Source organism: Tyto alba, unplaced genomic scaffold (genome assembly GCF_018691265.1).
Source record: "Tyto alba isolate M040663 unplaced genomic scaffold, T.alba_DEE_v4.0 Super-Scaffold_6, whole genome shotgun sequence".
Classification (NCBI taxonomy): Eukaryota; Metazoa; Chordata; class Aves; order Strigiformes; family Tytonidae; genus Tyto; species Tyto alba.
This window is the reverse complement of record NW_024881327.1, coordinates 51,744,505-51,770,997: the sequence shown is the minus strand read 5'-3', so window position 1 is coordinate 51,770,997 and position 26,493 is coordinate 51,744,505. Positions and strand designations below refer to the sequence as shown.

At 35.4% G+C, this 26,493-nt stretch overlaps 1 protein-coding gene across 2 annotated transcripts in view; it reads left to right on the top strand.

Annotated features, from left to right (window-relative positions):
- Window positions 1-26,493, top strand: part of CTNNA2 (catenin alpha 2) — a 464,407-nt gene that overhangs the window by 84,358 nt on the left and 353,556 nt on the right. For both annotated transcript variants that reach the window (XM_032993891.2, XM_032993892.2), the window contains one exon: window positions 13,507-13,710. In XM_032993891.2, coding sequence (XP_032849782.1) covers window positions 13,507-13,710 — 204 coding nt within the window. The remainder of the gene's footprint in view (window positions 1-13,506; window positions 13,711-26,493) is intronic.

Below are 26,493 nucleotides of genomic sequence, written 5' to 3'. Positions count from 1 at the left end.
ACCAAGATCTGTGATTTGTTGAATGGTAGAATCATGTTTGTCTGGCAAGTCAGGACAATAAAATAAAGATGGTGATGGAGCTGAGCATCCTGGAAACATTAATATTCAATTTGAGTCATTAATTATGTTAATCAAAGATATGGAAAAAGCATCTTTCAAACATAGTTGATACCAGTTTCTACTTCAGCAGCAGGCAAAGTGCTGCAGCCTCTATTCCAGCAATACCTACAGTTTTGCTTAAGCAGCGTTCTTAACAGCTAATTGTTTAACTGTTAATTTCATTGCCAGTTCTGTTTAATGAATTTTCCCTGTCTAACACTTGAGGACTATTCTTTAGGAAGTGGAAAAAACCCCTTAATTATAGACAGTATCTGAAAATATTTTCCTCTTTCATTATGACTTCAAGTAAGGGTTTGTTAAAATTATTATTAGGGAATGGTGTCCTTTTCACTTTGATTAATACACAAGGTTGCAGTACAAGCATCTGTCATAAACAGGAGATCCTTAATCTTGCCACATTTAGGGCTGAAAGTGGAGGTGTAGTGCAGGTGGTTCATCTCATGTTGTGTTGGACTGGACTTGTCTTCTGCATCTGAGGCTCGTTGTCACTGGGTCTACTTTGGAGATGGTAGCAGAAAGGGTAAATATTATAGTAGCACGGGAAGCTCTAGGAGTAAGGTATTAAAAAAAAGCAGAGAATGAGCATACAAATAATAGCAAAAGGGAATTCAGTTTAGAGATGGAAACATGATAACAGAAAATGTGTGGATAGGTGTAGGAAGAGACAAGCAAAGAGGGTAAAGCCATTCAGAACCACTGCAGAACCAAGGGGCTGACTCCACTTCTATTACACTTTCAAGTAAGTGAATCAGTATTGCCTGCATTGACTGATATTTATTTATTTTTAAATATCTCTATTTCTAGATCTATAATTTTATCTGTAAAATTATTTTGGGTCAAGATTTAAAGAATTCTTCATGGTTTTCAGGGCCTTCTCAGCTTACAGGTCACATACTCATAAGAACCTGAAAATAATATACCTATTTGATCTGATCGTGCTCTGGCTTTTGTGTGGGACTTCGCATGTTGTGAACAACAGAGGTTTCACCAACAGCAACAGAAAACATGTGATTTCTCAGTCCCAAACTGATGATGCTGCTGCTCTCTGCAAAAGGCTGATGTTCGGTGCAGAGAGTTACTATGCTTAAATTTAGTGAAGACTGTGTGAGATATCTGATATTGTCCCCTGCCTCTTTGTGAGAATATTTGTTCATCATTTTTCTCCTCAGGTAAAGTCTTTTCCACTTTACTTGATGTTGCAGGCATCATGTACGTGTATGTGAGATGTATGTCCATAGCATCGTGTTCTGTTTACAATTGTGTGTGAACAAGTAGCCTGCCTTGTTTCACAGTTTTCTCTTTCTCATTTTAAGAAACTAAATTAAAACTTTCTCCTCTGACTTACTAAGGATACAAAGATTGAAACTATTGTTTTATCTGCTTTCTAAGTGTATTTCCTGTTTTGCCTCACTGCTTAGCTGTTGAGTGAGATTTATCCACACCTAATGTTGAAACACAGAGATGACATTCCCTAAACTCCAGGGAAAGACAAAATTTATAGCTGAGATGGTGGGATGGCTGTGAATTTACCCTTATGTTTTACAAGGAAGAAAGCAAGAAGAATTACCAGACCAATGAAACTATGTCATGAGTAAAAAGGTGGTGGAGAAAATATTTTATTTTTATTCTGGCAATATATTCCTTCAGCAAGGGAAAAGAAGTTTATATTTTCTGGTGAAAATAATTTTACAGTATACTTATTTTATAGTATTAGTCATATTGACTGAGATCAAATTATATCTGGTATGAAGTACATACTAATTCTTCTATTATATGACAAGATAATTCTTCTATGTTAAAAATAAGTTTACAGTTTTTTTCTATAATATTTAACACTTCTCAGCCTTCATTATTTCAAATATCAGAATCAGTGTTCTGTGGCTTAACGCTTCAGATAACTGCAGTGAAAATTGTCTGAATACTTTCTCAATCAAAGTATCATCACATGTAATATAAATAATTATTTTACCTATTTTAAGCACTTCAGCTTAAAATGTTAATTTTCATACTCTATACCATCGTGACTTGTGGTATAAAGTCACCTGTGAGGTACTAGCAGCAAAGTTTTAGAAAGAGTTGTCATTTATTGCTTCTCAGAGATAATTTCTGCAGAAATGAGAGTTCATGAATCTGTTTCATTACATTTGTTGATTTAAACTACTATTTGAAGTTGTTTGATTACAAAAGTATGAGTTTAATGCCTCTTTTTTTGTCCTTTAAGTTAAATATTCATGCTATAAATGTAGAGTATTTAAATCCAGATATTCTTGGTTTTATTAGTAAAGTGATTTATCAGTAAAATTGGGTATATATTTTATGCTCATTAAATATTTCCGGGTTCTTACTTCAACTAAGGATGCACCTTTTATCTCCCCTCATGACAATTGCCCAAATGTCTTCAAGTTACACAGAAAAGTTTGTTAAGAGATTATTGTGAATTCTGAACATACACTGTTTTCACTCAGGAAATGGTAGTTTGTGTCTGGTAAGGTCTCAGCAGTTCTGATTATCAGGGGACGGCTGTGCTGTCACATGCTGAGTGTTGTGGGATTGGTTCATCCTGTACCCTCCGTGCTCTCCCCATAGCCATCACGATGTGTACAGGGACAGGACCTACCCATTGAAGTGGAGTGCAGAGGGAAGTAGATGAAAAGATAATAAAATTGCTAAGTGTGAAGAAATTAAGAGGAGGACTAAGGCATCTGTGCTAGATGAAATCTGAGGGGAAGATAGATGGCATCTACGCTCCAGTGTGGGGTTGGCAACTGGAAAGAGGTAAAAGTGTATGTGGGGTGTGGATATGAAGTGATGGGATAAATAGATGTGGAATAGTTATCTGCCACAACAAGGGCTGCAGGTAGAAAGGCGGGGCACGCGTTCTGTGTGAAGGAACAGAGAGAGGGCAGTGACAGGCAAAAAGAGTATTTATAAGGCACTGGGAGTCTCTGATGAGTAGGAGAGTGCCTCCTTTCAGAACGTGGCTTGAGATAGTGATTTCTTAGTTTCTAGAAGTGTAGCGGTGTCAGTGGGTTGTGCTGACAATACTTTAGAAGTGCTAATCACTGCAGAAATTCAAATTCAACAGGTTTTAAAGAGGGCACCCTGCAGTACTCAGTTTTAAACAATTCTAAATAATTTGCTTTTGATTTTGATACAAAAAATGAGGTAAACATTCATATACAGTACAGCGAGGGTAGGTGTAACTGTTTTGTAAATATAAACTGTTTACTATGCATGTAGCGTAGACCAATAAAAAGGAGCATTTCTGTGTCTGGAGCAAGGCTAGGACTGTCTGCAATAAATTATGAGTAAAGGATAAAATAAATGAATAAAATATGTGACTTAGAAATGGCAAAGAAGAGGTATCGAAAGGAAAAAAGGACCGAAACACCTGCTTTCCATTGATGCTAGAAGCAAACATCTCTCCTCTTTTGTGTTGCTCCAGAAAGAAAACATCACAACTGATGAATCGGCATAGCTGACCTTCTCCTTGAGTTTTGTGTTTGTGTGCGTGTATATAATAAAGTGTAAAGTTCTGTATCTATCAACGGAATAAAATTACATTGCATTTGTTAAAATGCAATATATAGCCCTTGCTTTTTAAAAGATGCTATTCCCAGAAGGCACACCTTATGCTTGATGCTATTTTAATACTCCAGTGATTTATTGTTTCTCTGTGTGCGCACACAACCATTTGTCTTTAAAGGTGCTCAACAGCAACGGTGATCCATGTTACATCTTGAACTGCTGTGCCTGTGTGTCATCCCTTTACTCTCCAATTTCAAAATCACATAGAGTCTTGAATGAATATGAAAATAATTTGGTTTATAAAGGATCGGATCTGGTTGAGAATTGAGAGAGGTGGTAAAAATTATTTTGGTACTTGAGGTATTTCTATATTTGGGATAGGTCCCAAGGTACTGAAAATGTGCCATTTTTGGTTATGGAAGGATTTGAACAGGAAAATTCCAGGCAGAGTAAATCAATCGTTAATAAGTTTTTGAACAGTGCAAGTCTACCATTTGGGAGATGACTACATTTTATAAGGGAAAAAAAGAAGTGTCTGATGACACCGGTCACTGTCCTGCAGGCTGTAAAATGAAGTTCATACTTAATAAATGCATTATCATAATGTATTTCTCAAAGATATTCATAATCCTTTGGGAATATATTGCAAGACTAGTGGATGAAGTGATCCTTAAAAGGAGTGAAAGCCCTAATAAGTGTGTAATAAGGGAAAAAAAAAATACATAGGAACTGAAAAGGCGTAGTACTTGGGTACCACAATAGCAAAGGCTGTGCTTTTTTTGTAACAAAATTAAGAGTAGTCAAAGGTAGTCAAAAAGCTACATAAAGGTAGCAGGCAGAAGAGATGCTTTATCAAGTGACTACCTTTAAACCGTTGCTTTTTGGATAAATAACTGTGCTAGGTGTTCAGCCTGAGAACAGATTTTGCAGAATATTTATGAAATCTCAATTTACTTGTAAATATGTTCTTCAGAGAAGTGATTTGTGATGCTAGAGGTAAAAGTACAAAACATGAGTTTCCAAATAAGATTTGAGACGTGTTTGTTTCAGTATCAAAATCATAAGAAGCCGTTGCAAAACTATTACAGCATGTCCCATACAGCAGTTTGAAACTAGACTTGTTGAGCTCTAAAGTCCAGGGAAGCACAGCCAAATACCTATTTCTGTATAGTTGCAGTTATATATTAAATTTAAATAGGAATGCCCGTGTTAGTGTGCACCGGAGAAAGTGTGTTGCAAATTCACATACCCTCATACATGACTTTGAGTGAAATGCAGGGGTTTTCTCCCTTGTGCAGCTAAAGAGGCTTTTAAACTGGAATGGTGTCGAGTCAATCATTTCACACGTGAAGGCAGTAGGGCTGCATCCCTCTGATAGGAAAAATCACAAACTGGTCATCCTTCACATATTAAGAAAATAATGAACAGCACAGTGTTGTATTTTACAGTATACCTGAAAACTTTACCTGTTTGTAGAAAAAAATCTATTTGAGGATGCTGAACTGACCCTTCAAGAGAAGAATAAGCAGAGTAAATTTTCAGGGTCTTGATGATGCTAAGGGGCTGAACAGCCTTTTTCTTCTATATTATTGCTGCACTTTCCTGCCCACTATAACCCTTTCTGTGTGCTACTTTTGGTTTTGTTTTTGTTTTTTTCCCCCAGAATTTTCCATGCAGAACAGGAGTAATTTAACAGCAAGAAACTCCAACTGAGTTTAGATTGAGGGCAGATTTAGATGAGATAGAAGGAAGAAATCCTTCCCTGTGCGGGGGGTGAGGCGCTGGCCCAGGGTGCCCAGAGCAGCTGTGGCTGCCCCCTCCCTGGAAGGGTTCAAGGCCAGGTTGGACGGGGCTGGGAGCCCCCTGGGCTGGGGGCAGGGGGCCCTGCCCGGGGCAGGGGGTGCCACTGGGTGATATTTAAGGGCCCTTCCAACCCAAAGCACTGTGTGATTCTAAATTGTTTTAATCACCTGTTTCAGAATTTCATTCTACTTTCAATCTTAGTAGTTGGCCTTATGACATACTATGGTTAATGTTTTATCTGTGCTCATGTATGTGTGGGAATGTATATATATTACTGTGGAAATGTCAGCTCCAGAGTACAAGGAACAGCACTGCTAATCACTGGATTTTGGTATCAAATGAGTAGCAGAAACGTGACCTCTGTAATGGGAGCAGCCCTTGCTTGCTAGCAGTCTGGATGTTCTCTTCATTCAGCCTTTGCACTGAGAAAGGTGCCGCTGATCTGTATTTTCTGTGCAACAGCACCATCTGGTGGGTTTCTTGAATGTTTTTGCTTTGTTTTGTTTTGGGTTTTTTTCCCCCCTGAAGTGCCCCTGTGTAGTAAATTGCTATAGCGGAAACATTTAGCAATCAAAATACTGTTTTTGAATTTAAGCATATTACATTGCTACCACTTCATTTGAGGGTGGGAAAAGTAGTATGCCAAAAAGCCAGGTGCTTTGTGTGTTTTCCTGTCAAATACATTTAACCTGTTCGTAGTAGGAGAGTAACCAGTTTATTTGCAAAGGAGGTTTTGTAGTGAACCCTCATCCAAACAAATTTGTTAGAGATAGTAGAAACATACAAAGGAGACATACTTTAAAAATCCCTAACTGACATTTCTATAAAGAAATATGCTTTCTGTAGCAATACAATTATTCCATTATTCAGTTTATTACAGGTTGCTTATTCCATCATTAATAATAAATAACTGAACTGTCAAATGAAAAATGCATTAAAATTTTTCCGGGTTACATATAATAGTTTAAAAATAACACTAAGTGAAATTTTCCAATTAAACTACAGTTGGTACTGTTTTGAGTATGCTTATTTAGCACCTCTGAGATGCTTATATAATTCACATATGTGATAAGTGAACACCACCAAAATTTCAGGGAAACAATATCTCCATTTACATTTAGAGAAGGGAGTCAGGAGAGGACTGCTGGGGGCTGTTGTACTCTGTCTGCTCTTGGCTGTGTGCTTCTACCTGAGTGTGATATTCATCATACTGCTATGAATGTAGCCATCCCACTGTCCTAGAAGGAAAGATATTCACATATTTCCCTGAATTAGTCCTCTGTTCTTCTAATGCATCAGGATGGCTCATTGAAAGCGGCAGTGTGGCATTGTGTTGTCACGCTGTTTTTATTTCTTCAAAGTATAGTTGTATGGTGTGTCTGTGAAATGCAGCATAGTGACAGGTAGAAACGTTTGATTTATTGCTAAACAGAAACTAAATAGCCTTGTTAGCACTAAGGGGGACACTGACATACGTGCATAAACCAAACCTGTGAGCACACTGCATTTGTTTTCATGGTAGCGCTGGCACTTCTGACAAAGAAATACATTGAACACTCATTTATACAGTCCTGTGTCCCAAGTTGTTCTGGAGATCTGGGTCCCTCAGTTTATTATGTGCTTCTTTTTACACAAAGGCAGTTTTTCATACTGTCTTGTGGTTGTGACATCGTTTATCTAAGATATATATCAATTTGATTTTTTTTAGTGGCATTTGTCGATGTGGTTTTATTCTGACATATTGTTCACTTTGCAGTGGCATTTGACTTAAAAATTGTGTTTTCATTGTTCTAAATCACTGAGAAGCATGTTGGGAAATGGTCTCTGCCCTGAAGTTTTTACATTCTAAATAGATAAATTAATAAAGTGTAAAAAGAGAAATAGAGGAAAGGAAGTATTACCTGTCTAGTCACACAACAGATTCATAGAATCATGGAGTACCAGGTTAGAAGGGACGTCAAGGATCATCTGGTCCAAGCTTTTATTACAATATTAATACAAGAGTCAATAAAGGACCCACCGAGCCCTAAATTCCATTTGTCTCTTCTATTGTACTGTGCTGTTTACAATATTTGAGTTTACTGGGATTGTCTTAGAAGTAAATTTTTACAAAATTGTGTTATATGAAAATTTCTTACTTGAAAGATATTTCTGTTCTATGTAGGATAATTCCTCCATCTGCAGAGCTCCAGCTAGACAGTGGTATGATTGCAGCAGCTGCTTTATCACTCTTATGCTACTACATTGTCTTGTATAAATACTTTTCAAACTTTGCATTTGGGTAGTTTGTTTTCCTTATAGCATCTCATATTGGATTCACAACTGTATTATTATGCTCTCAAAGATGTTTTTCCTGTCTTTGAGAATATTAGTCTGAAAAATAAATTCAACTTTCCTTCCTTCCACAGCCCTATAGAAGAACATGAGTTGTTTGTTGTTTTTTTAGTTGAGATTTGGGTTTTATATGTGTGGGTTGGTTCTTTTTCTAATCAGCGCTTTAAAATGTTTATTTTCTCAGATAAGAAGGTTATTTCCCATTAGAAAAGAAGAAGCTGGTATTGGACTTATTTTATGATTTGATAGTTACTTTTAAAATTCACTTTTACTCCATTACAAGAGGAAGTATATTTCGTTTAATTGAGCTTTTTGTGTGTTTTAAATAATAAAGCACAGTAAATTGTATAAAGGGCCCAACAGAGAGCATCATTACTCTCATCATCCTTTTATACAGTAGAAAAATTATAGTAGTACAAGAAAATATTGAATTCCTTCTTGTTTTCTCAGTCAGAGATTGTGTGGGAGGTAACTGGGTGAGTGTCTGTCCAAAAATGTTATTTGTCACAATTTTATTGAGACTGATAGCAGAACTATAATTCAAGAAACTCTTTGTTATCAGCTCTCAGGTGATATGCTGAACACGATCAAAGTTTACGAGTCTTTCAACTGACTTAGGAATGAATTTGACCACATTTTATGTTGTCCGATTTTCAGCTTTTTCAGAACTGGAGCTTCTTCCCTCCCTCCAGCCCCCCAAATCATTAACATTATTTACATGTTGAAAAAGTAAACAAAGCTGTGGTTCTGAAGGAACTGCTGAAATTTCCTTAAGACTATTTGCAGAAACCAGCAGATGACTAGATTTTTCTTGAACAATAAGGCAATGCACATGATAAGTTTTTGGAAGAGCACATGCTTAATTTGGAAAATGTATGACATAGAAAAACTGATTACTGTATCAGAGTTGTAAAATTATTTTAAAAGATTAATGTTTTGTTTTTGTTTTATTCTATATTTTTAATAAAAACTGGGGTTTTTTTGATATTGTTGAAAAAGTTCTTCTGATCCAGATAAATTTCACCAAGTTTCAATATTTATGTGCTCTCTGATAATACAATGAATTTATGTAAGATATATATTTATTTTCAATATTTTCAGTTGAAGTCTGAATAATTTGTCTGATACTTTATATTTCAGGAGTGATGCCCTATAGTTTATTAGTTTTGATGATTTTTTATCCCAGTTTGAGCAAGATAAAAATGGCTTGTAGGACTTATTAGTATAGAAAGATCTATTTTCAGAGAGTTTTTATTCTTTATGAAAACATTGCGACTACTCCATATACACACCTTTATATAATTTAAAAAAATGGAGAGTAGAAGAGAAAATAAGTATAATATGCTTAAAGAAGATATTATCACAAGTTTAATAGTTTTCAAATAAGACTGCAATTATATTTAAATTATATTTCTTGGACTTTGTTTCAGCAAATGAAACCAAAAATTATGTACCTTTGTAGCAAAGATACAGTTTATGCTAATCTGTCTGCAGCTGTAAAATTGTAAGGCCTGAATTATGGTGTCAGGCCCTGATTTATGGCTTTACTGTCAGTTAACTATTTAGAAATGTAAAATGTTCTAGTTCATTTACATTCATCATTCATTAACTGGCTATGAAGAAGTGATGGGACCTCGAGACTTCTGAAGAAATTTATTTAGCCAGATTTCCTGTTAGCTATTTTTTTCTTCCTTCCGAGAAGACATAATTTCCATGTTACCATAATGCTAATATATGTGTAAGAACTTTGTATGTGTCAATAACATAGTCTGAAGTTGCATTTAGATACCAAGCTTTCTGCGAAAAGCAGTAAAACCTTCCAGAAGCAAAAAATAGTGTGTCTCCGGGAACTAAATATCAAGAGCTGTCATGTAGCAGGTTCTGATCCCCATTCTCTTTTCCCCAAAGCTCAAAAAGCTGTTGACCTTGTGAGATATTTGAGAAATGTTTAGAGTTCAAAATAAACATCTGAAATATCATTTATTTGTAACCACCTGTCAGAAAACAACGACATTGTTATTTATTATATTTTAAACAAAGCATAGTTGTTCTGTTTCTTTCCTTAGAATTTCTAAGGTTTTCTTTCCCAGAAGTGTTTCTTGTTATAAAAGTGAATTAAGAGGTGCCCAAAAGTTGGTTCTGATCCAGCTGAGACCACAAGGCGATGAAGGGGGCTGCAGGACATGACAAATCAGGAGGGGCTGACAGAGCTGGGAATTTTCCAGACTGCAGAGTAAGAGGCTTTGAGGAGGGATCTTGCTGGTATCCTCAACTGCCTAGTAGAATGGTGTAGAGAAAATGGAGCCAGAGTCTACTTCGAGATTCATGGTATTGGGATGAGAGGCAACTGGCACAAGCTGATTGAAGGCAAATTCTGTTTGGATACTGGGGAGACAAACCCACAAACTGAATGTGATCAAACACTGAAAGAGGGTGAGAGATTTGAAAAATCTTCAAGGGTGGAGATTTCATCTTGACTGGATGAAACCTTGAGCCAACTTGGTCTTATGATAAAGTTGAGTTTGCTTTAAGGAAGTGTTTAAAGCAGGCAAGCCTAAGTCCATTCCAACCCAAATTATTCTGTGTTTCTGAATTGCCATTTACAGAATATCCTAAACAAATATTTAGCTGACTTTTTAAGCCTAGAAATTCATTATAAACCAAAAGCTTTGTGGGATATGGACAAAAAATTACTGAGTGCAAATCAGTGGCTTTTATTCTTCATCAGCTAAGCTTTGATGATCATAAAGATCACTTCCTATTTAGAAAAAAAGCCCACAGATATATTCCTTTTCTATGTTTTGTGCTGAGGAAAGCTGGCTTGGATTAATTATATAGCCTCAATGATAAACACTGTATTATTTAAAATGTAAATGGTATTTGGATGTAGCCCATACAGAATTTCCAAAATTTATTCATGGGGTATGACATAACTGCTTGTGAAAATAGTCAGCAGGGTTTCAGTGATCAGAGATGTCGGAGATAATTGATCTGCAGATGGTTCATCCTCAAGGCCTGAAAAGGATGGAAATATTCCAGGAATACATTCTTGGTAGGTCCTTGGGTATCATAGACGACTCAGTGTGGGTTCTTCTTCAAAAACCTCTAGAATGAAAAATGTGATTAATGAATTTGAAATTTGCTGTGTAGTTAGAGAACCTTACAACTATGGCTGTAAGGAAGAGGAGGAAGAGTGAGACATTTCTGGAACAACTGGTTACGTTGATGTAACTGAAACATGAAAATTACAGTAGTGCTGTATGGATGATGCTTTGAACCAAGTCTATGGATCGAGAAAGAGTTTTGCTACAAGTAGGATGTGTGTTGGCTATTGGGATTTTACTCTCTAGTAGAGAGCACTTCCTGTCTTTGTTAATGACGATTTTTATGATCAATTAAAAAAGAACACATGACCGTTAACATGACCATTCTTTGATAATTTAAAAACAAAGCCAGTACCAGATTTGAATAAGAAAACACTGAAAATAATTGAAATATGCAGCTATTTTTTTAATAGCTATTTCTTATTAATTGCATAAATTGCAAAGATAGTTCATTTGATGCAATTTCAATCTTGCTACTACTGAATTAAGTATGCTGTTGTGAAGATGAATTTATAGAGTTGATTTCTGAAAATCCTAATGCTTATGAAGAAAATTGTGGCAGTGAACACTATTCTTTAAGTATTACCATATGAGTGAAAAACACAGCTATATAAATATGTATAAGCTCAACTCTTAGAGAAGTCATTTCTAATTTAGATGCTTGTAAAATTGCTCTGCTTACTGCTGTGAAACACAGACCCTAGAAGATACATATGAGGCATTATTTCACATTCTGGGTAATGCTGCATTTATTTTTGCTAAATCAGCAGTTTCTGCAGCTAGAACAATATGTTATCTGGTTAAAATTCTTCTATTTGTTCTTTTTCTCAAATAATGAATCTTCATAAGCTTCCTGACATCCTTATGTTTCTTACTATTTAACTGCTATGCATTCAGTTAAGTTATAGATTTCTGAATGCTTTTTTCTCCTTCTCTGTATAGTGGAGTTACGTTTTTTGGGTGTGGAGTTAATTGGAAATTTTATTGAGAAATAAGTAGATCTTTTGTAAAAGCCTTGTCCCACTGAGTTAAAGAAAGCGTATTCATTTGGAATCAGAATTTAGCCTAGAATAAATTAATTTGAACATGTTCTGATTCATAATAAATGAACGCAGTTTTCAACATTAAAGGCAGATATTAGTTATATATCATGTCCCTAAATCCTGATTTACATTTTAATACACTGTAGAGTATTTTTTTTGTTTCAAATTAACTGTGTCATTTGGCTTTCGCTTGTTGATTGCTCTTGGATATTAAAGAAAATAGAATAATCATAAAGTTATCAAAATGTTGTGAAAATTAAAATTAACAAAAACCCGATGTGCTATAAAATAGGTGTGATTGTTAGAAAACAGAATACTTTTAACCTTTCCATATCTGCCTCTTATATTCCTATTCCATGATTTGTTTTCTTTTAAAGCTCAAATAAGAAGTGCAGGTCTTACACAGCATTTTTAAACAATATACGATTATGAAACTTTTTTGTATGATTGCAGAAAGAAGTTATTGAAATACATGGTGTTGCTAATATGCCTGTAAATTGGAGTGGGCAATTATTGTTTTTGTATTTGTCACTTGGAACTGCAAAATATCATCTAGTGGTGACTTATAACTCATAATATTACATCAGGTTCTACACTAATAGGGGTAGAATCTATGTCATTTAGCCTTATTTGGTATTTGGTAATAAGTTTGATATATGAAGTACACACATGTTTAGCAGTGATCATAATTTAAGACTTTAAAAGTTTTTAATAGAAAAGTCTTTGAAAATGATTTTTTTTTCTAGTGAAATGAAGATATTTTGCTAACCAGCAGGCTATCTGACAAAGATGCTTTTAGACTGTCTTCCTGTAGTGCTCTCTTTTTAGTTAAGTAATCCAGCATTTTTTCCTGATTTAAAAACAAACAAAAAAATTTGCAAAAGCCTTTAGAAAAGGATAGGAATGGGAATCAGAGATATGTCACATTTTTGTCTAAATTGTGATTATTTTGCAGTGTTAATGACAATTTCCTCTTTTTTTTTTTTTTTTTTTTTTTTTTCCTCAATACTGAAACAAACTAGTAGCATTTCAGCAGTGTAGTCTACAAATAAAAATAATCAAAATGAAGGGATTAGTTAACAGAGAATATTCCACTCTCTCTTCAGTTGTAAATAACTTACACCTTTTATATGAATTTCCTGAATATCCAAGAAATTTTCAGAAGATTCATGAAAGAATAATATTAGTTTGTTTCAGGATGAAATATATACATATACTACGTAGAGGTAGAGACACACATGCATATTGCATGCATACTACAGCAGTTTATGTTGATATGTTTTATATTATGTCCTTCCCAAATACATATTTGAATCACTTGTGTTGCTCTCAATAGTAGTCTTTTATAACTATAGTTTGTGAATTATTTGTATATATTATTATTTTAAATTTTATTTATATATTGGGGTTTCAGAGCTTCCAGATATTTCACTAATATTGATTTTTCAGAAATTTGATAGGTAATTTATTTGTATGAAAGTCAACCTCATGAAGCCACCGAAACAAGAGACACTGAAAAAACGACAAAGGCCCATGTATGCTCACAATTTTCCCGCTCATATTTTGTCTTTTAGAACAAAATTATTTTAGACCCAATGACTTTCAGCGAGGCCCGCTTCAGACCATCTCTTGAAGAAAGGCTGGAGAGCATCATCAGCGGAGCAGCGCTGATGGCAGACTCTTCCTGCACGCGGGATGACCGCCGGGAGCGAATTGTAGCCGAGTGCAACGCCGTGCGGCAAGCCCTGCAGGATCTGCTCAGCGAGTATATGAATAACGTAAGTTATACACTCATCATACTGGCTCCTTTTTCAGTAGGGGATTAGACTTTTCTGATGCTAATGTTATGACCTTAATATTTAACAAAAAACAGTAATGCGTCTTCATGCCAGGAGTAAAGGTAATGCTGTTTGAATTATTTAATTTTTTAATGGTGATGCTATTTGAATTATTTAACTTTTTAACACATTGCAAACATTTGACAGAAGTTTGGTACAATCAGAAGCTCATGGGAATTTTTTTTTACCTGCAGAGGAACTCCGTGCTCCCCATAGTTTTAGCATTAAAGATTCTTGTTATGTAATAAATAGCCAACAAGTATTCCTCTCAAAGTAAAATACTTTCTAAATGAAAACTAATGGCAAGCAATGTAAGTGAGAAATGGCCTAAGAATATTTTCTTAATGAAAGTGAATACAGTTAATTTTCCACATGATTTCCACTGTGTGATGGTGGTCATTGCGTTTGTTTATTAGGATGTTACCTATAGATTCTCATGTGAGGTTGTCTGCTGTGTCAGTTAAGCCACTGAAGGTCTTTGTTTGCTGTTGGAGACATTAAGTATTCAGTTGCTGTGAATGTAGTGAGTGTAGCACTAGTGTTGCTCGCACAAAGAAATGTATCTGCAGTATCTTAAATACAACTATTTGTGTAGGGTTTCAAGAGGTGCTAAATTGTTCAACGTAGTGTTAATCTGTAGTGAGTAAACTTTAATATGCATAATTTATCCCAGACAATTATCTCCACCTAACATGGTGTATTAAAACTTGTAAATGCTATTGCTGTGTCCTTTGGAGGATGTGTGAAAAAGGCCTAAGCAACATCAACAACCTTTTTTAAAATAGAAATGTTTGCAACCAGGCATGAAACTGAGTATCCTATACTTTGCTGTTTCTTGTCTGTCATTGCAACCAGAGTATCAGGTGGCACTTTTTGATCCTATTTCGCTAGAATCATCAAAATAACGTTGAAAAGACTGTTCAAGGATGAACCTTTAACATTGTTATTTTCACTGGTATTGCTGTAGTTAGTTGGAAGAGTGATACAATGCAGTATCAATAGTGAAAACTTCAGTCCTTCTGTCATTTTATTGTAAAGTTCAAAATTAACTATGATGGTTTTTAAGGTATTATTCCATATAATAGTGTCACCTCAAGAAACAGCTGTTCCTGATGGTGCAGAATTTAAAATCATATATTATTTTCTTCTTAGTTTTTATGAAGTGAGCATTGAAAGGTTCTTCTACTGTGAATGAAAGCAAAGTCTATGCTGTTGTGTTATGGGTTAGAAATTATAAAGAGGACATTAAATAACAGGTGATGAGACTGTGATGGAAGAGGACTGGCTGGATTGCTTCCTACAGAATCTTGATTTATAGAGCTATTACTGTTAATTATAATCTTTAAAGGTCTTGGAAAAAAACTTTCAGGACTAATGGATTCTGGCTTCTTTTTTTATTGTGGTGCCTCCTTTTAAGTACACAGGTTTTTGGTAACAATGCAATTTGCCCTTGGACCAGATACATTCTTATTTTATTTCTGACTGCATTTACAGAGGAAGGAGAATTTAAAATGACTATAAGCATTTATGACCACACTGAACATAGCTAATATTGTTTTTATTTAAGCATATTGTTTTTACTTCAGCTCATAATCATAATTTTTACTTAAACTCATCGTTTTTACTTAAGCACATAATGGTGAGAGTGTCTGTTTTTATGGTTTCTGTGGTATGTTTTTTGAATTTGAGTTCCTCTTTTTTTCTTTTTTTTTTTTTTTTTCTGTTCTAATTAGTCTGAGTTGCACAATTCCTATAATTTTATTATTTTCCTGCTTTATATTGGACTGTAATCAATTTAAGCTATATTTTAGAGCTATTGAGTAAACATTGTAAGAACACGTATACTTAAGTTACAGAAAGTACTTGTAATTTAAACACATCTGGGATGGTAGAATTTGAGAACAATACTGCATTAAATGTTGTCTTTCCAGCTGATCTTAGCAGATACAAGGGATGGGATTCAGTTTACAGATTAAGACACCTACATTTAGGTTTCTGTAAATAAATACAGATAGGTAAACTAGGGATCTCAATTCAGTTGTTTAAAAATATGTGCCCAGTGTCATTTTAAGCTACTAGTTTAAATAGTCCAGTGCTCATTTGAACAGAGGCTCCTCGATCTGCCACTCAGAAGCACTTGGATCTCCCATGGGTCTTGTGCCGTATCTGCCAGCCCCACTCCCCTGTCACGTATGCTCCAGGGAAGAACAAATGGTCAGACTCCAGCCTTTATCAAATCATTTGAGCCTCAGTTGCTTAAGCTCCTGTTATAATTGATGGAGATCAGATCAGTACTGGAGATCAGATCGATACTGCCATGGGATCCTGAACAGCCATTCAGATGACTGTTATAACCTAATATGGGATAAGTTAAATAATTCTAGACTTTTCTGACTATATTAGCTAGATCCCCATTAACTAAGACAGAAGATACCTAGCTTGCAGACAGCTCCTGCTTAGGCATCTATCTAGAGAATGAATTTCACCCATTTGTCTGCCCTGGAAGAATTTGCTTTAGTATTTAACCGTTTGCTCGAAACATGGAGATGGATTTTCTTGGATTCACAGTACTGCTAGACATGTTCATTATGATAAAAGATTTCACTTGGAAAGTTTTTTAAAAGCTTGGTAAAACTTTTTAAAAGCAGGGTAAAACTGAAAGGCATACACCAAACATGACATGGTTATAAGTGTGATCAAGAGTTGGCTAGACTGTCAGAGCATGTTAGCTTTGAGATGATTTGGTGAAGACGGACATCTTTAAGATCTTCTGTCCATATAGCTTTAAAGCATTACCATCCTGCTCTTGCTTTAAAGCTTGTGAAATTAATCAGACATTAATATTCTGGTGTTTTGTTTTGTTTTTTTTTTTTTGTTTGATGATATCTGGAAAATGACAGATCATTTTTTGGTTGATGATTGTTGATCAAATGTGCGTACTGCTTTTGATGCTTGACATTAGATACAAAGAACATAGAACAAATTAAATATTTTGTGGTCATACTTAAAGGATACAGACAATGAAGTGCAGGGTTTTAGTAATGTGCTGTACAGTCAATGTTAGTTCAATCCTTCTCCAGTTTGAAATTGTTTCTTTTGAGTTATCTATGTCTACGATTTCAGTTCAGAGGAGTGTTTCTTTTTGCATACAAGAACATTTCTATTTTTTTGGTTGTTAAGTAGATTCTATATTCGCTTTTACCTGTTGGATATTTACACTGCGAAGTCCCATATAAATTAGTTGTGGTTTATGTTCTGTCCTATATTAAATTTTCATAGAAGCTAAGTAAAACATCAAGTGCAAAAGAACATACTCGGAATCAAGACATTATTCTTGAAGCTTCACTGATCTTTTGCTTTTGCACCAATGGATGGTATTGCAGGCACGAATTGGAAACTTGAAGGTTTACAGGCAGCTGCATGAAATACAGGGTTGGCTATGGGATGCTGCATACTTTCTAGCATTTCAAATGATGAATGCTGAAGGCAATGCAAGGAGAAAAAAGGATTTTCCCAGGTTTTGTGTGCAAGAAAAGGAAATTGCTTCCAACTGAACAATATAGCAACTTCTACCTTTTAAGTAGTATAAGATGTATGAGAAAACCTCCTCCACCAGTAGAACCCCTCCCTGTGCCCACTTCTTTCTTAGAAAGTTCCCTGTAGAGAGGCACGCATCTTATCTTCTGTTATCCTGTGGGGCTTTTTAAGTACATCCATCACATCTTCAGGTATATTCCCTGCACCTGTGAACTGTTTTATCTCTAGGTGCTTTACCAGACTTTAGTGGATCAATATGCTCTGCTACACGGGAAGGGAAAATTTAACACACATAACAATGTTGTTTTCCCCATTTGTCCACCCAGTTTTTATGGATCCATTACAGGTTAATAAGTAGCTAACAATGTTATTACAGTTACTTATGGTTAGTTAGTTGGTGAAACAAAACTTCAAGAGTTGAGGCATAGGTATATGAGTTTTTTTTAAAAAAATGCAGATACTTACTTTCAAAATGTTGGCAATCAAAGAAATATATAAAAACAAATTCTGTAAAGAGAAGGATAAGGCAGATTTTAACTTCGATGAGTAAGACTAATGCGGGTGTTGCAGTTGAATTATTTTCTGTTGCATAGGTTTTAGGAAAAGTGACAGAAATGTATTTAGAGGACTGTGAAAAGACATGGTTTGAGAGCTGTGTTTTGGTTGCTTCTTCCTTCTCCTCAGGTAAATGTTGGATTGTACCATTTTCTACATGTCAATTAAGGTTTTTAATTTTTTTTTTTCAATCTATCTTCACAAATATTCAACTGTTCTAGTCCCAGTTCTGAGGTTACTTAAGCAATTATTGTTGTAGGAGGTTTTTGAATGATTATTGCTATGGGAAAATTAGTCCTCAGGATCTTCGTCAGTTCTGTGAATAATTATGTATTTGTATAGTATATTGCATTGACTGGAGTCTCACAATACATAAACCCTCTGCAAGAACTTCTATGGAGATGAGATGTAAACTGTTTCAGTAGTGTTTGTATAACTAGTAATATGTATTAGTTTAATTTGTCTTATTCATAACTCTGTCAAAATATTTTCTCAGCATAGTATCTATTATTCCTATGGTGAACTCAGCTGAACTTTAAAATCTTTCATTTCTGGCAAGTAGAGGCAGAAGGACTCTCAGTCTGCTGGGTCATATGACCTTTTTTTCCAGTCTTTCACAGAAAATTGATAGGGTTTTTCTTTCAGATTCTTATGCGTATGTGATAAATCCCATCATTTATTTTAAAATAAAATTACATTTCTAGACTTCTATCCTACAGAGAAGAACTAAATACAGCTCTGCAGATGCTCATAATGGAATTGTCTAAATGAAAAAAATATTTAACGGATGGTTAGCTCTGATTGTGGTGTGGTTTCCTGCTGGTTTACTCTCCTGGAGCCTTCATGAAGACTCACGCATGCAGACTGTCAGGGAACAAAAATCCTAGAAACCCAGGAGTTCCAGCTCTTAAACTCAGACTCTTGGATTAGAAGTACACTGTCAAACTCATATAACACAACACTGGGCACCCTTTCTAGCAAGCATCAGGGTGCTGCTGTGTTGATGTCTGATTAAGATGAGAAAGGAAGAAAATTGTATCTTTAGAAATATGGCTACAAAAGGGTGCTTTGAATTCCCGCTGATATCATCAATTTTAGTGTCAAGCAAGACAGATTGAATTTTGGGTTGCTGGGGTGTATCAAAGAGAAATATGGAAAGCAGTTGACAAGTGAGTAAGCCATGACTGTTAAAGACCTCTGTAATCACTTGAATATTGGCTTGGTGTTAATTCAAGTCTGCATTTAAAAAGGCATTTCCTATCTGGTTCCAATTACAAGGTTATCTCTTCTTAAACATTCGGGCTCTTTATTAAGCCAATCTTCATTCTCTTGCCGCCTTTTTCCTCTCACCTAGTGCTCCTGCTCCCAAGCACTGCCAGCGTTTCAGAAGACCTTGGGGTTTGTTTTTATTGTAATTGGGTTTTGGGACAGAGAATATTTCTATGTATCCAAGTGGAATGAACAGTCCTTTATGAAGTCCTTGTATTACTACTGATGATTTAATGTTTTAGATGTGGGGACCAAAACACTACAGGCTAAGCTTTTTTTTTTTATTATTATTGAAATTTTACTGATATACCACAGGAATAACACTGCTTAGTGTTTGCTCTTTGTAATCTTGTTCTCTAAAGTTACTACCCGTTCCTAATGTCTGTTCAGTGTAACCGAGATGTTATAAGCTCTAATTCATGTTTTCTACAGAGAAGAAAATGTCCTGAAAATGCAAAATATAAGAAGAACGAATGAAAAAGCACAAGTCTACAGGCAGTTTTTCTTCACAAATATATCAGTAAAAAATCTGAATCGCTCAAAGTAAAATTATAGTGCTGCAGTACATGAAAATGAAATGTCCTTAATGGACAGCTGAAGTTATTGTGCTTGATTGGAGAATGAAAAACATGATAGCAAATGAAAATCTATAAACTCTCAAGATACTATCAGCTTCCATATTTAACAGCTCCATCTGAATTCATATTTAAGAGAAAAGGAATAATTAATGTGTACATTTCAGCTCTGGTGCTGACTTGCATGAGGTTAATCTGGGTGACAGTGAGCAGTATTTACAGTTATGAGACAGAGAAATGTCCGTAGCTGTCCTGAGATGAGTAATCAGGGATGAGTGACAGAGATTGACTGCTAGGTCATCAGGATCGAATGATTTAGCCATGACTGGCTCAGCAGGACAATTTTTCCATCAGTACCATTGTTGAGTTCCTAGCTTTCTAAATAATTTTTATAGGACAGTGGCTTCTTTAAAGCTTCCTACTCTATTTCAAGCTGGAGATAAAATATTCTGCTATTCACTTTTCTGTTTCAGAGGCTTTATGATCAGTTTTGTCTTTCCTAACTTGGAAGAAACAAGTAGAAATGCAGTAGCTATGACTGGAGGAATAGGATGTGTTCCCAAATGAGCAAACATATTGGGATGGGTCACAGCATTGTTTCTCCATCAGTTTAAGTTTCTTTGCATTTATGCGTTCTTCCTGAGTGCCTCGACTTCTCATGACTGTACATAAATCACTGTCTAAGTATGCTACCTGCAATGTAACTTGAGCCACCTTTTAGGGAACCTTCTCTCTCTTCTTTTTGATGCTATCATCAGGGCCTTATAGGGGATGCCCAGTATTTTTTGATAGTTTTACAGAAATTCTGCACTGCTTACAATTGCACAAGTGAGTTCTGATCTATTTCTTCATTCCTGTATTTTCTGGTTTTGCAAGTGCCTGTTCAGAGTTTGTTTTGTTTCTTCTAACAGATCCAGAGAACCGTGCTGATGTTTTCCATCAGAAACAGGTAGAAAAGCTCTGTGAGGAAATGGGACTTTATGGCTTGGAAATGACAAATATGCTAGCAATTTGTCCTGACTTCAGGTTCTGGTGGCTGCAAATTTACACAGCCGTGTGGTTTTTCATCTGTTTGGACAAGAAGCTTTTAAAATCTACTGAATTAATATCTGTGGGAGGAAATGCTGTTTCTGAACCACAGGGCCAATAGCTCTTCCCTGGTGATGTCCACTGGAGGACTTTGTATAGGTGCCTCCTGTTTCCTCTTCATCTTTAAAGGCAGACTATGATATGTCATGAGAAAAATTTTGTATATCTTGTTAAAATGAAAATAAATCACATGAGTTTTTTGGAATCTAAGGCTGAATTGCTATTAGGCTGAGTGATGTTTCTGACAAGATATTTTGCTCTGAATTAGCATAGAAATTTTCTAGACTGCCCGTAAATCCAACCAAGTGCCTGCATGTGAGGACTTATTTTCTCACTTTCTTTTATGTCTCTATATAATTCATGAGGCCCAGTGATTGACCTGAGAAGTTGGGCAAAAAGGGTGTAAATCATGTTGCATTCCAGTGTCCCAGAGAACTCTCTTTCTTGTCATCACTTTGTTGTTATTTCATTATTAAATAAACTGCACTTTTAAGGACCTCCTTAAATGTAGACAGACTCATCACTGGGAACCCTGCATTTAGTATTTCCATAACTGAGGAGTGAAGGTGAACTTCCCTGGAATCGCAAATATTGCAGCAGGCTAACACATGTAGACTTGTCCAATACTTCCTCTCCAGACGTCTCGTTAGATGGGGGGGTCAGGAAGCTAACAGGCTTTCCACTTGAACTTTCCAAATCATATTAAATGAAAGGTGCAGGGGTGGCAGGCATGTTATTCCATTTATGTGTGTAAAAACTCTATAGACCTTAATGTCTCAGAATAGTTTCTGAGCAATATTCTGCGGAGCAAACCACCTCATGTAGATCTGATAAGATATGAAGTAGCTCCTTCTTCCTACTTCCATGCTTATCCTTTCTATTCCACTTAATATTCCTCTTGTTACTTTGGATACTATGATTGGGACTGTTATCTGAATAATTTGGTTCTCAGCTGCTGCTGATATTTTTTTTTTTCAGATTTTTCCGTACTTTATATCTTACAACCTCTTTTCTTGTTGGAAATTCGTAGAGAAGACAAACAGAAAACAAGCCAGGGATCAGTATGATTTCTCATCAGGATTACACTCTGTCCAGAGGAATCAAGCTTTAAAAATCAATATATTGTGTGACATTCTAAAATACCTCCACTAATTCAGATAATGTTATGTGAATATATTGTCCAAGAAGATCATGTAATCTCTGTCACTAGATGTTTTTAAAGAGAAGGCAACAAGAATAATAGAAGTACATCGGATCCAGTTTTGAAGAGGGTTAAACTAAGTGACAAAAGCCATCTATAATATTTTTTTAACAATTTAAATCTAAATTGCACGCATGCAGAGCTGATTCGAGAGGCAGAATAGTTTACCTTTTCAAAGTCATTCTTTGTTTTTTCTCTGAACCACCTTTTTTTTCCTCTGAAATAATTTCCAAGAGCAATATTATTTGTTTTGTTTTGTTTATTTTTTTTTTGTTGTTGGCCACTAACATAGAAATGGGAAAGACAACTCCTGCTTCCCTTCTCAAAATTCTGTGAATGGAAAAGAAAAAAAAAATTTTTCTGAATCCCATCTGAAACAGAGAAATATGAAACGCTTGTTTTTTTAAAGTATATGTAGGCATATGACAATATGGGTAGGCTCGTAAAATATTTCGAAAACCTGTAAGAAATTAAGTATAGGGAAAATAGAGATGAAATAAGATTAATGAAATATGTCAATAGAGTTGACACACAGCTTTGTTCACACATAGGCAATATCAAAGTTCTTTCTGCTTTCTTGTCTAGGTTCTACTACATTGTATTCAAACTGCTGTTTTACATTTTATATAATGTTTGGCTTTTCACTAAATATTAAAGATAATTCTTATTCATTTATTTTCAGCTGCTGCGAAGCAGTTTGTAAGAAAGATTCAAAAAAATATATTCCCAGAAAATAATAATACCTGTATATAGTAGTAAATATAACTTCGTTTATAAGGATAGTAAATTGTCATGTGATGTAAGTTTCAGGAAATTTTAAAATACAGAGTGACCAGATTTACAATTAAAACAGAAATAATTATCTTAACAACTGTAGTGTTGGTGTTTTTTAATGTTTTTCATCCTTTTTTGCTTCTCAGGCCCAAGTAGGTCCTATACACTTTAAAAATTCAGTGTCTGTTAAATTGTGGTGGAATTTAGTCACAAGTTTAAATGTTTTGCCCACAATTATTATATCAACAGTCCCATTTGCTTGGAGTCATGAGGGGCTGACAACTTCCTAACCACCAGTTCAGCCAGAGGTATTGTATCTTCCACATCCCTCTTGACATCCTTGCCAGTTCACATAAGAAAATAAAAGTTAATCCAGCATTAGCTAACTCAGCTTCTAAGAATTATATTAAATAATAGCTATTTTCTTGGTGTCTCTTATAATCTTTTATAATCATTATTATTTCTAATATATTCTAAATTTCCATCAGACTGTTTTTTCCCCTAGATTTTCCACTTTTTTTCCTGTCTTTGCCTTTAAAAGTACTGGATGCCTAATCAGGAAACACTGTTTTTCCCACATGTAAATGCAAATGTTTCAGTCTTATAAAAAGTTTATATATACAGGCGTTTTCTATAAATTATATTTGCTCCTTTCTTTGCTATTGATCTTAGTAGGAAGGAATGGCTAGTGGTGGAGGAACGGGTCTGGAAGTGATTTGCCCTTTATCACTGATTTTCTAGGTTCACATAGTGCTTCGTTTTCCTGGGCCTCTGTTACTCCAACATTGAAATTGAGGTTATGTCAGTCTTAATTCATTAACATTTAAGTGCATTGCTGTTTCCACATTAAAAAATTCTGAAATAATATTGCAGTATTTCTATAATTATAGTGTTTAACTGTTGGAAGGTGAGCATAATATCTATCTGTTCAATAACATGGGATTTCTCTCAGTTTAATTTCTTCCTCTTTAAAGACTACCTGAATCTCCTCAGCACTTGTACTGAGTTTTTGCTATAACTGGGCAAATAATGAATTGCTTTGGTTTACTTATTGTACTGAAAACTGGGAGGAGAATGACATGGGGCAAAATGAAGTGAGCACATCGGTCATAGGGAAGCTTACGTGGGATTTCATATTTATTATTCTTTTTTGTTTGTTTGTTTCTGACCAACAACCCAAACTGCTTTCCTGTAAACTGTTATATTAATTTCCTACAAGCCACTGTTTGTAATAAATGATTTATTAAGTAGACCTCAAGTTCATCAATACTTGGCCTCCAGAAAAATTGCCTTTTTTACAAATGTATTTATCATTCCTAATTGTTTTACCTCATATATGTATGCATGCATACAAAATGTCTGGCAATATTTCTGATACCTTATCAGAGTATGTGCTCATTTAAACTCGGTGTATTCAGACAAAAAAAATTTTTTATTTTTTTTTTTATTTTTTTTTTTTCATAATCCCCAGAAAAACATTGCATTTTCTTCTGGTGATTTTCATGTTTTAGCTCATTTTATTTTGCATTAATTGGTTTTGTTTTTTCTAAAGTGTGTTCTTATAGAAGTAATGACTTCTGCATCAGTGGTTTTAATATGCTGGAAAGCATTGCCTTAATGTTTGCAAGACTTAGGCTATCTGAAAATAATGTTGTTAAAGCTATTTGTTCACCTGTAGAAAAGTCTTTTATCAATCTTGTGTATATAGTAAGATTCATAACTCCCGTAATTTTTCTCTGTACTGAAGTTAACATTTATGGGTCATTAATTTGTTTTTTTTCCATAGCTGCAAGTCAATATCAGTATGAGAGAAGTTTTTCATGCATTTTATACTATATCAATAGAAATATGATTATTAGCTCTATGTATACATGATTTTGGTGTATGGATCTTACTGTCAATATTTTCACAGTCCAGATTAACGTTCTTGTGCATTGTATTCTTTTCGATGCAAAAAAAAATTATTCCCAATAGTTATTGGGAATGTATGAAAATAAAATAAGCACAGACCTACTGAAATTAGTAAGCTTTTAGAAAACCACATCAAAAATCTGTGTCTTCTGGAGGCTACATAGCATTTTCTGTTCACTTAAGGTTGGGTGTTTGGTTTTTATTTTGTTTTGTTTTGTTTTGTTTTTTTTTTTTATATGCATAATGTGTCCAGATTCTGGTAATTGTGGAAAACCCGAAGGCAGCAATGGAAAAATCAAGAATAAATTAGCTATGCACACATATTTTATGAGATATTATTATTCTGCAGGTGAGCAGAGGAGGGTGTAACTGTAAACAGCCTTGGGTTCTGTAAGGGTGTAAATGTCTATTGGCGATGTATTGTTAAGTGCGTATTTGCCCTTGTTTAGGAAATAAGTCTACGTAACTTCTCTTGAGCATTGCCAAAATCTGACATAGCCAACTGTACTGACATCACAATACACATTAAATCAGCTATGAGCATTTTTTAGTAGTTTTTCTTTATTCTCATTATGATCAGGGGGCTGGAGCAGCTCCCCTGGGGGGCCGGGCTGAGAGAGTTGGGGGGGTTCAGCCTGGAGAAGAGAAGGCTCCGGGGAGCCCTTCGAGCGGCCTCCCAGGGCTTAAAGGGGGGACAGGAGAGGGGGGGAGGGACTCTGGATCGGGGGGTGGGGGTAGGACGAGGGGGGACGGTTTTAACCTGAAAGAGAGTAGGTTTAGGTTATATATAAGGCAGAAATTGTTCCCTGTGCGGGGGGTGAGGCGCTGGCCCAGGGTGCCCAGAGCAGCTGTGGGTGCCCCCTCCCTGGAAGGGTTCAAGGCCAGGTTGGACGGGGCTGGGAGCCCCCTGGGCTGGGGGAAGGGGGCCCTGCCCGGGGCAGGGGGGGTGGAGATAAATGACATTTAAAGGTCCCTTCTAACCTGAACCATTCTATTGTGCTATGATTCATTAAAAGCTGGTAGGAAGTCACGTCAAAATAGGGGAAGGATAGAGGATGTGAAGTAAAATTTGTCCCGTTTAGTACTTTAAATCATCATTTTGAGAGTCAAGGATAAACTTTACCACAAGCAAAGGTCAAAACTCTTTGCGTATTAATGATATCATTGCAGTATTTACACTTCAATTACCAATCAAACCCACAACACTGGAAAATTACAGTAGTGTGTCTAAACCTGCAGTTTATGTATCCTGCATTGGTTTGCATTATTCGTGTTTTGTTTACACAGAGTGTTTTTACAAATGAGAACAAGACACTGCAAATTATTGGTGGAAGAATTCAATGTAATTTAGAGAATTGTCATCTGAAAAGAATGTATTAGGTGCCCAGAAGAGGGCATGCTTGCACACCAGAAATGTCTTGTGCATCACTAAAGATCTGTATGCTGATGTGGTGTAGCTGTAATCAAAGAAAATGTAATAATATAGTAAATGAAGAGCTTAGCTTGTTAGTAGTTTTGGGATCTTTAGGAAAAAATAGATTCAAAAGGTTATTTTGGAAAAAAAAATAGATTTTAATATTAATATTAAATGCATGAACTATCAGATAGGAATAAGGTGTTAAGTTCTATTTGCAGTTTTAAAGGCATTGATATTTTGATTTTAATAAGGAATCTGACAGGCAAGGGGTAAGAGCCTCTCTTGCCCTTTTGAAATTCTTTCAGATGCAGATGTATGATGCAGAGCTCAAGAACATATTCATTGTAATACAAGCTCCTTTCCAAGTTGCTTTCTACAACAGTCAAATGTATGAT